Below are 12,001 nucleotides of genomic sequence, written 5' to 3' on the forward strand. Positions count from 1 at the left end.
TACAGTTCATAGAACGAGATTGAAAAATCCTCACTTTTTATATTTTCACAGATCAGGCCATTGTTAGGGTATGGGGTGGATCTAGATTTTCTAGAAGAGGGAAGGCCTTTTATTATACTCCCTGATGAGACTGTAGCTCTACTGGTTTATTCTTGTAACGCATAGCTTTTGAGCTTGTTGAGCTTGAAACTTTGCAACATCAATAAATGAAAAACTCATTTGGATGAGTCATTTTCTTGGCAAGATTTATTGCCGAAATCAGACCAAAACTGTAGGAGGAGAAGCATTTTGAAAATATTTCAAAAGAAATTTCTATATTTAGTCACCATGGCAACACCGTTCGTCGAAGTCAAAAACCGAAACACAGAATTATGTATCTTAGTGGAGTCTACTTCTATGCCAAGTTATTTTGCAATAAGACCAAAGCTGTAGGCTAGAAGGAGTAGCATTTGGAAAAAAAACTGCACATGTTTTGTACGGCTTGGTGTAAAATGCGGAGGATGGAGTCTCCACAATGACTCCAAAATGGAGGGTCAGAGAGTGCAAAAGGTGGAGCCTCTTGTGTCAATTTTAATACATTTGCCCGTTTTATCTTTCAATCATTTTAGAAACTGAATACAACTGGGTTGCTTGTAGAGCTCTCCATCAGTGATAAAAAGGGCCTGTCAGAATTAATTACTGAGTCTAGATACCAGTATGTCCTAAAATTTTTATTGCAGATAATTATGTCATGCATAACAAATCGCAGATCACTTTGTCTGAAAATTATCAACAATAAAAAAGTATATTTCACATTGCTGTAAAAGCTGCAAAAGCTTCTGTATGTGTAAACCACAAATAAAAGATATAATTAAATGACAACTGAAAATGAAATTTAACCAAAAAAAAAAAAAAAAGATAACATGACTTTCAGTTATATCAACAACAAACGAGGGGACAAATTTGCTTCTGTACACTAATATATATTTTTTTATCTTTCCCTAGAAGTTTAGATAATGTAGCCCTTAGCAATTTTAACATTTTGCCCTTCAGATATTTGATACCTATACTAATAAAATCTGTCAAGACCTCATGGGTTACTGGGAGATAGCAGTGTGAATCAAGACAGTTTCCATTGCACTTAGCATCTGTGATATCGGCATAACAAAATTTAAATCAAAAGCACAGGCTGCATGCCTCATTTTTTCCTCATATCTACAGGTCATTTCAATTCTCATTTTGTTGTTTCTTTATCATGCTGCTTGTTTCTTATTCTTTTTAGAGCAAAAAAATAAAATAAAAACAGTTAATGGCCAGAGTTCTCTAACAAAACAATCAGTTCATTTACTGAATCTAATAACAAATTATTTTTAATTTTTCTTATTAACTAATTATTTTTTAATTTTTCTAAAATGTTTTTGTGTGCAGTAGATAATTGGGATAATATTTCTGAGTGATTAATGACATCACGGCACATTTCCAACATCGGACAGTATCTTGACAGCAATCAGATTTCAGATTGTAATAGGTGTTTTGTAATGAGGCCGATATTCATTGACACCTTTATACACATATCAGTCTATTTATATATATCTGTAAATAATATCACCAAAAGATAATAATTTTGATGCTATTCTGTTTCAGTCAGTCTCTGTTATCTTAAAAAATTAAATAATCAGCAGAGCTGTTCCCCTTGTTGAAATGTGATGGCCATTATAATTCTTTCACTGTTTCCCGTTTCTTTGTTTCTCATTTAGTATTTTATGGACTTTATAAACAAATGTCATCATATACTGTCAAATGGTCATCACAAAATCAGGTTGGGAGATATAACTGAGTTTCATTCACTCAACTTCAATGGAATTATTTTTTTCTTTAATTGTTTGGGTAATGTAACACTCTAACACATTCTCACGGAGTATCAGAAAATGAGATGACAGATCTAATAAGCACGTGCTAAATTTACGACAAGCACTATGCTCCACCTCCTGCATCATCTAACACAAGAGGCTCCACCCCTTGCACTCTCTGACCCTCCATTTTGGAGTTTTGTGGAGACTCCATCCTCCGCATTTTACACCAAGCCGTTTTGTACAGCTAGACAGACGTACGACGGACACATTACTATTGCAGAAGTTCTTCTGGTCTTCGACCAGTAGAGCCCATAAAACAACAAAAAAGATGTGTTTGTAAAACACAGATGCCCCAGTATAGCAGCTTATGGCGAGGGTTGATTAATTCTTATCAAATGCATGACTGTCAAACTCCAAAGCTAGGTCAACGTCAAAAGTGTTGGTACCCAAAGGAAGAGGTTGTTACAAGGAACACACCTTTGATATATGAATCCCTAGTCCTAACTGTTCAAAAGTTATGACCAAGGTTAAAATTTGTAAAAAGTGGGTCAAACTCTGAGGTAAAGGTCAAAATTTAGGTGAAAAATATTTATACCCATTGAAAGGTTTTGTCACAATATTAATGCACACGCAAAGTATGAAAGCCCTAGCTCCAACTGTTCAAAGGTTAAGGCCAAGGTTGTTTTTGTGGAATTTTCTTTGTAAAAGTAGGTCAAACTCCGAGGTCAAGAGGTCAAATTTGGTGGTACCCTAAGAAAGGTCTATTCACAAAGAATACGCCTGTAATATATGAAAGCCATAGCCCCACATACTCAAAAGTTGTGGGCAAGGTTGAGTTTTTGCGGACAAACAAGCATACAGACGGACGGACAGAACTAAAACTACATACACCCTGAAACTTCGTTTACGAGGACATAAACGAGAGAAAGGGAAAAGAAAAAACTAAAGTAAACTAAAACGAAAAGAACATACTGAAAATAAAACAAGATGTGTTTGTGAAACACCGATGCCACCGTATGGCAGCTTATGGCGAGGGTTGAAATTTCTCAAAACTCCAAGGTCAAAATTATTGGAGTCCAAAGGGAGGTCTTATCACAAGATATTAATACATATGTGAAATATGAAAGCCCTAACAGTTCAAAAGTTATGGACCAGATGTTTAAAAAGTGGGTCAAACTCCAAGGTCAAAAGTTCAAATATCAAAGTTCAAATTTGTTGGTATTCAAAGGAAGGTCTTTTTACATGAAATACACCTGTGAAATAAGGTAGCTCTCATACTACATATGTAACGGTTCAAAAGTTATATGGTCAAGGTTAAAATTTTTTTAAAGTTTTTAAAAGTGGATCAAACTCCGAGGCCAAAAGGTCAAATACACAATGAAAGGTCCTATAACAGTGGATACTGGAGTGTGTGAAGTATGAAAACCTTAGCTTTAACTAATCAAAAGTTATGGCCATTGTTAAAGTTTGGAAACGTTGGCAAAAGTGGGTCAAACTCCAAGGTCATGAGGTCAAATTTGGTGGTACCAATAGAAAGGTCTTGCCACAAGGAATGCACCTTTGAAATATAAAAGCTTATGTGTACATGCACACTACTACACATAGCACCACCCACTGTGCTTGAAACACAGAGTATGATTCATTTGGGTTATCTCTCTTTTTCCACAAGAGAAATGACCAGCCGTGAGGAGGTAAGGAAACAAGCCCACCTGAGATTTATACATGTATTAAGGACATACGCAACGTGGTTTTCAACTTAAAAGTCTTATGAAAATAAAGTGACGTGAATAAACAGTGATTTATTACAGTGTAATAATTGAGTAAAACAAAAACCATAGTTTGCGAAAATTTTGTCCCACTTACATTATAAAACACTATATATCTATATGCTGTATTTGCTGACAAGGTCATTACATCGACCACGGAACTCACGAAATGATGAATTTAAACGAGAATTTAGCTTCGTCACCTTATTTGAAGCATTGGCATTGTCAGTATTGAAAAGGGAACATTTGAGGACATAAGATCAATTGTATGCATTTGTCTTAAGACTACAATTAATATGGAGAAATAGAAATACCAGTTTAAAGACGAGGTTGAAATTATTCGTTCAAGGCAAATATAAAACCAGTCCACCTCATTGGTCAGAAATCATGTACTAGTCTTATCAGTGTCTCCGTCAAATTTCCTGTACAAGGCTTCCTGAAAAACATAAAAGTCGGAGTTATCTGCGAAGAGGATTAAGTAAGCAAAAAATGACTTTGTCCCCCCCCCCCCCCGAAATATTTGAAAAAAAGGTTATATTTAGGAAACTGCTTCTTCTGTTTATCAGTTAAGGCATCAGAAAAATTAAGCTAGAAATTCCTTAATCTTTAACAATGGTCAATTTTAGAGAAAATAAGTAGGAACAACGACAACAAACGAAACTAAAGGAATTTTTTTTTTTAAATGTTGAACAAGTCACGGATATAACGCCACATCGCTAACAAAGGCCCTCCTTTCAATAAAATATGGAGAAAACAAAGAGTTTCATACTCAGAGTCCATCGAAACAATACAAATCGGGAGCACAGCGAACATGAACCTCTTCACATAACGGTGATGGGATCAGGTACCATGAAGGAGTAAACTTCCTATGTCGACCATGCAGTCACTTCCGCCGTATGCTCCTTGTCATGATCGGGAAAATCTATAGACGATTCAGTACATGTAAAAAATATGTAAAATGGCCTAACAATGATTAGGAAAAAATAAAAAAGGGGATAACAAAAACTTACAGTAAAATTAAATGTAATCGAGGTATGGCGTAGTCGCAGAAAAGCAGACTTGTTGCGAAAATGAAACCGCGGAAAAGGTATTTGTTGACCCCCTCCCTTTCCCAAATTTTTAACACCTGGGCTTGTTAGACATTTTTTTTACAAATTAAATTGTTAAACTTATTTATTATGTTTATCATAGAAAACTAGAAAGAAAAAAAACCCAAACATTTAACGTATCCACATAAAAAATACCTCATTATATATTGTGACATTCATAACACGTATACATTATGCATGTTGTTCTACTAAAGGTATTTTTGTGTGGAACGATATGTCTGGGTTTTTCCAGATATTTTCCTTTAATAAACTAGCGATTGTTAATTGATAATACTTCTTAGATGTATCTAAATGTCAAGTTGAAAGCCACAACAAGTCATATATATAGGTGCTTGACGTTTTAAACATTTTTATACCTCCCGTATTTATCGAAGATTTTATAAAAAGTTATATGAATAATTAAAATTGGTCTTAAGTCGTAATTCCTTTTGTAAAACGGGCCCCAGGTGTATATAGTTTCTGCCCTGTTTGTCCGTCTGTCTGTTTGACCACAAAAACTGTAATATTGCCAATAACTTTTGATTGGTAGGAGTTATGGCAAAACATATTTCACGTGTGTACCCCTTGTGACAAGACCTGTCTTTAGGTACCACAATATTTGAACGAACTCTTGACCTTGACTTTACCTAATTTGAACACTGGTTAAAGCTTTTGAACAGTTTGTGCTAGGACTTCTATACTTTCCATGTATATTTACTGTGAGAAAACCTTTCTCTAAATTTAAACAGTTTTGACCTTGACTTTTGAGTTTGACTCACTTTAAAAAAGCTTGATCATTTGACATAGCTTTTGAACAGTTAGTACCAGGGCCTTCATACTAGTACTAGTATTTCATAGGTGCCTTTAATATTTTACATGTGTATTTCTAACAAAAAGGCCTTTCCCATAGAACATTTAAGTTGACCCTTTGACCTTGACTTTGAAGCTTCACCTTGGGCATAACTTTTTAATGATTGGAGCTTGTTCCTACCTTGTCTTTGGAGTTTGTTTTGCATTTGAGAAACTTCAGCCTTTGTCGAAAGTTGTCATAGGGGGCATCAGTCTTTCACAGACACGACTTGTTTTCTATACTGTGAAAATGTTATTATTTGGAATTAGATAAAAAGCACATTTTTGTCTACCAGAATTTGATTACCTTTGCCTAAATACACGTAGGTTCCTATTTGACTGCAGAAGTGATACTGAGTTTATGTATACATAATTTAATTTTGTTTGTATTCTATCCTCCAATTGGTTAATATCCGAAAAGGAACGCAAATTGTTTCTGTATAACCAGGTAAATAAAAAAAAAGATACCATTAAAATACGCTTAGAGCTCTGATGAATTGGGACATAATTTTTCAGCAAACAAAAAAATATTTAAACTGTTCTTTTCAATGAAAAATGTGATTGTGAAACACTAATGCCCCCCGTATGACAGCCTTAAACAACAGAAAAATTTCTCGAAAGCAAATCAAACTCCAAGGTTATAAGATGAAGAACGTTGTTACGCAAATCCTAGGTCAGGAGATGAAAAATATTGTTATCCAAAGAAAGAACTTGGCTCAGTGATTATGCCTGTGAAATATGAAAGCCAAAGCTTTAACCATTTAAATGTTTTGGCCAAGGTTAAGGTTTTTAAAATGTTGGACTAACTCCAAGGTCAATGTGAATGTCAAATTAAAGGTATCCAGGGGAAGACCTTTTTTATTGAAAACATAAATAAAAATATAAAAGACCTAATAACAAGAGTACCAGCAGTTTCGTTTAAAGTCATCATTTCATAAGTTCTATCGTCGATAGAATGACCTTGTCCTTGTCAGCACATACAATTTACCATTAAGTCAAATGCTGACTGACTTTTTCATCCTAATTGTTAGGGCATTATATAAACACTTAATTGTCAACGGATTTTCCGTTATTTTCCCGATGAAGACAAGAAGCTCACGGCGAGTGTGACCGGTCAGCAGGGGATGCTCACTTCTCCATGGCACCAGATTCCACCTCTGATGTGTTTGCTGTGCTCCATTTTGTATCGTTAAATGGACTTTTGACCTGGAATACTGTTTGTTATCTCCATAAATTTCCCTTATAATTCCTTGCAGTTCAATCAATCTTGATATTTCCACCTAATTTATGCTGTATCTAAACATGCAATTTTATACAAAAGACACTTGTTCTAGTACAGTGTATCTGGTCCTAATGATCTATTGATTTATGCGGAATATATTTTAAAGGTGTTGGGTTGATAAATAATTTTTAAAAAGACCGGCTTAAATTTCGAATATTGAATGGATTATGATTCGTGCACAAATTTGACTACAAAGAAACATGTCTCCAACATTGTAAAACACAAATACGAATACAACGGTAATGGTATAATTTTCTTAAGAAGCTTGTCATGTTTAGGTTTCAAATTTAAATGCACATGTACTGAATCCTGGCCTTGTAACAGTTTGATTATTGTAATGCATATTAAGAAAGAATTCAAATGACTAATTCAGTTTTTAAGCTAAATTATTTAAGACCAAAGTTCATTGTTTTATGACGAATAATTAGAGCATTGAAATAAAATATAAAGGACATCGAAAGAAAAAAATCTAGAAGATAAGATCTGAAAGGATCAGTCATAATGTCACTTTAGAAATTATGATTTCTTAGTCATAGACAACATGAAACCTTTCTTGAAGCTTTTTTAAAAATCTTAACTATAAAAAAACGTTTACTAAAGTGAAAAAGAAAATTAATTCATGTTATTTATTTTATTATGTCAATATCAGGCAGGTCTTGTACAGAACTGTTCACAAGTTCACATGCAGAATTTTAATTCCTGTTTAAAATGAGGTGAATGCAGTCCATGTTGACACAAGCTTTATTTTTATTTTTTATATCTTATCGATTTATTGACTCGATATCTTTAAACGATTCTTTGTCACTGTGGATATTATGACAATCAGGAATGCATATAGTCTTTATTTGGTTTTCTTGTGTACAAAGAAACGCATTTTCATTGAATAAATCTAGAATAAAACGAAATGCAAAATAGCATGCAGAATTTTAATTCCTGTTTAAAATGAGGTGAATGCAGTCCATAGCTTTATTTTTATTTTTTAAAATTTTCAATTTTCAACATTTGTTGCATATGTTTTAGATTTTCCTTTTTCTTGTATGTTTAAAATATCATTCAAAAAAATTTTAAAATTTAATTTTGTTCAGTACATCTCGTTATTTTTTTAAGAATATGAAAGGTTTTGAGTGTCATTAAATTAAGCTTATTCATATAACCACGTAAAAGTTTCATGTGGTTATAAAGGAGCTTTATAAATTTCTCATAGCTATTTAAAGTAGTAAAGAAGACGAGATCGTTGATAATTTTGCACATTTTTTAATTTATTCAAGTGTCAATATGTAAAATGAAAACCACACAATAAACTGAAATCATAAATGCGCAACATACATGTATAAATTAGAACACAGAACAACACAGAATTGAAAACAACAAGCTTTAAATAAAATAAATTATCATAACAACACTCTTCGTGCAAACACTTTTTCACCGCACTGCGTCAAATTGATAACAACATAAGATTTTTTTATTTCTTTTTCTCCCTGTCTCAAATCACTAACATGCACATGTAATTAATTGTATAACTTTGTTACATGCAAAATACTTTAATAGGTGAAATCAAAGGTCACTTCATTATTTCACATTATTATACTTACATAATAGTAAACAAAAAAAAAAAGATTTACATTGTAATTAAAAAAAAAAGCATTTAAAAATTACGCATGAAAACAGTTGAAGTAAATAGTTGACAAATGTTCCTAAATCGATTTGTAAAACTTTAAATATTTGGCATTTACGTTTTAATTTTTGTTGTTGTTCTCTTTTAACATTATCAATTGAAGAACAAGCAGTCATAGGGAGCGCAAGAACTGTCCAGACTTTGTCAGAGTTGTATATACGTACGGTTTAAAATCCTCATCAGTAGGAACCCTTTGGATTCCCTCCCCTTTTGTTTTGAGTGATGCCTATTTTGCTTGGAAAAGAACACTGGACCAGAGGGTGTATCCTCCCTCTCGTGTTGATGGCAGGTTGTTGTCGGTAAAATGTACGAGGACCATGATAGTAATGACTGTCGTTCTGGATGCTGAAATTCTTGGCTTCAGTGATGACAACATTTTCGTTTGGACTTGCCGTTGCGTTTTCTTTGATGTCATTTCGAATTTGAGTTTCGCTATTCCTTACAGCACTCGAGATTTTCTTCATTTCTTCCATTATCATCCTCTGGTTTTCCTTTGTTTCTTTATCTCGCTTTGCCTCTCTCCGTTCCCATTCTTCATCTCGCAATCTCTCTCGTCTCTTAGCTTCTTCTTCCCGCTTTCTTTCTCTCTCCTCCATTTTTCTTTCTCGTTCTTGCTCACGAATTCTTGCTTCTTGGTCGCTTGCTTCCATTTTCTTCTCTATTGATGTCAATTTTGCGCATAGTTTCTTTTCCTGCTCTTCCTTTTCTGCTTTGAGCTTTTCCAATTCCTCTTTTAAGCTAATGATTTTCAACTCCATTGATTTTATTTCTTCTTGCTGATTTTTGACCATGGAAAGTGTTTCTTTGTAAGTCTCTGACATAAGTTTATGCTCATTCTCAAGGCGTTTGATTTCCACATGAAGACTTTCTTCACGTTTTTTTAACACTTCGTTTTCCCTCTGTATTTCTTTAATGTCATGTTCTCTTTTCTCAAGCAAAAACTCTTTTTTATTGTTGGCGTTGCTTAATTGTCGAATTTTGTCTGTTTTGTTGGCGACCTCAATCTTAAGACATTCATTCTCTGCTTCCAATGATTTGATTTCCTTGTCTTTTTCAGACATTATTTTTTCTTTTTCTTTGTCATGGTTTTTGGAATCTACTTTAATTTTTTCCTCCAGGACTTCAATTCGGACATTTTCCTTGGGGCTGTATTTATTGTCTCCATATTTGTTTCTTCTTGAACTTTCGACATTCTCCAGCTCTGCTGTCAATAGTTTCTAAGGAAAATGTATTTATAATACATGAAAATGTCATAATTCAATTTGTTAAGAAATTGTAAATGCTAACGTATGTACGTCTACATCAATAAAATTGCTCTATCAAAGAATTAACTTTGAAAAAATCTTTAATATTTTCATATTTTTGAGATTAACATTTCATATACCGGTATTTTTATGATATGATTAATTTTTGATAAACATGTACCTCTTTGTGGCTACTTCTTCTGGATTTGGCTGATGTCAGTCTGACTCTTTCTGTCATGACCTTCAACTGTAAAATAATGAGATAAATCTTATAAAGTAAAAATTGGATTAAATAAAAGAAATAATGATTGATTGATTGGTATTGTGTAATGTCGAGTCGGCAATATTTCATTCATATTTCGGCGGTTGAAATTTGTGTAAAAGAAGTATTGAAGTAAATGTCAGACATCTGTCTATACTCCTTGATTGAACACTTGTAATACTTTTGTTTGATTTATCTTGTTTACAAAGGTTTTCTAAAACAAATGAAGATAACGAAGGATGTGATCGATAGAAAAAATATACGAATGAAGGGTATGGAGATAAGGAACAGTATTCAATATCAAATCCAAAAAAAAAAATACAAAAAAAAAGGAGCAGAGCAAACGCGGACCTCTGAAACATCAGAGGTGAGATTAGGTGCCATGGAGGAGTGAGAATCCACCGCTGACCGGTAACACCCGCCGTGTGCTCCTTGTCATGATCGAGAAATGACGGAAAAATCCGTCGTCAATTCAGTGTATAAATAATGGGCTAACAATTAGTATGAAAAACGTCAGTCAGCATTTGACTCAATGATCAATTGTATTTGCTGACAAGGTCATTGTATCGAACAAAGAACGTACAAAATGATGACTTTAAACGAGACTGCTGATATTCTTGTTTCATCAACTTGTTTGTCAATAATTTACCTCGTTTTAGAAATTGTTTATACGTAGGAAATTCTAATCTGTGAACGGTTCATAAAACACGGACTTCTGGAAAATTTTAAGATTAAGAGTGGATAAAATGCACAGAAAGGATGAGCATCCCCAGATGCCAAAATGGAAGACTTATTCCCGTTGAGGGGTTGTACAAACCATGAGTCCTAATGAATGGTCAGTTTTTTTAAATATAATATGAAGGCAAGTAATAGTGATCATGCCCCAAAAGCCATTTAAACGATACAAACCAAGAGCAGACCTCTTAAATATCAGAGAATGAGTCAGTTGCCTCATAGTCATGATCGGGAAATAACGGGGAAATTCGGTATCTCGAACTCCGATATTTCGAATACCATGGATATGTCAAAGTGATTTGGAAGTCCCAAGCTCAAATTCTTTACATATTTTACCTTCGATATCTCGAATCCTCGGTATCTCGAAGTTTTTTCTTAGTCCCATCAGGTTCGAGATAGCGAAGTTTGTTTGTATATCAAGAATTCAGCGTGTAAAAAATGGACTTACAGTTAGTATGAAAAACGTTAGAGGATTGATTTATTGTATGTTGTTTAACCTCCATCTCGAAAATTTTTCACTTATATGGAGACGTCATCATATACCGGCGAAGGGCTTCAAATTTTGACCTATTCTCGGCACTCAGGGCCTTTGAGCAGTGAGGGTTCTTTATCGTGCCAACGCCTACCTCGACACAAGTCCTACGTTTTTAAGGTCATATCCGAAAGACCCGTGACTTTCACTTCTGATGCCGAGCGCTTGGAGAAGGAACAGTAACTACCTATGTTAACGTCTTAGGTATGACGCGGCGCTGCGATCGAGAATCGAAACCCGATCACGAAGCGAACGCTCTACCACTAGGCTACCGTGACCGGTAACGTTAGAGGAAGGACCGGTTGCAATGAAGGAGTATACATCCCCTATCAACCGTTACACTCACAATGTTCTCCTTGTCATGATGATTTGGAAAAACACAAAAATGTAATGTGTAAATAATGATCCAACAATTTTGAAAAACGTTAATTAATATTCGACATAATGAGAGATTAAATTAGTTGACAAAGATATTGTATCGACCACAAAACTTTCGAAATAGTGACTTGAAACGAGACTGTTTTAAGACATTCTTCTTTCTTTAGCTTGTTTGTCCAGAAGTCAACATGATTATTCTCAAATTTAAATTTGTGTACATTTGATAGATTGAAGGTAACGAAGCCAAAAAGTATATGAAAAAATATTCTTCGTAAAGTATATCAAATCTGCATTAAATGTAATTATAATTCAAATCAAAAAATGTTATTCAAAAATTGTTTGTTATTCTTAACCGAAA

At 33.9% G+C, this 12,001-nt stretch overlaps 1 protein-coding gene across 1 annotated transcript; it reads right to left on the reverse strand.

Moving 5' to 3' along the window:
• Nucleotides 1-8,467: 8,467 nt before the first annotated feature.
• LOC134252743 (uncharacterized) lies at nt 8,468-9,974 on the reverse strand. Its single transcript, XM_062735246.1, has 2 exons — nt 9,918-9,974; nt 8,468-9,709 (listed from the first exon to the last, which is right to left on the reverse strand). Exons 1-2 carry the CDS (start codon nt 9,972-9,974, stop codon nt 8,672-8,674), a joined length of 1,095 nt encoding a protein of 364 aa, XP_062591230.1. The 3' UTR covers nt 8,468-8,671.
• Nucleotides 9,975-12,001: the final 2,027 nt, after the last annotated feature.

The sequence above is a fragment of the Saccostrea cucullata genome, unplaced genomic scaffold (genome assembly GCF_032062105.1).
Source record: "Saccostrea cucullata isolate Sc308-1 unplaced genomic scaffold, CSIRO_AGI_Scuc_v1 ctg101, whole genome shotgun sequence".
NCBI classification, from domain to species: domain Eukaryota; kingdom Metazoa; phylum Mollusca; class Bivalvia; order Ostreida; family Ostreidae; genus Saccostrea; species Saccostrea cuccullata.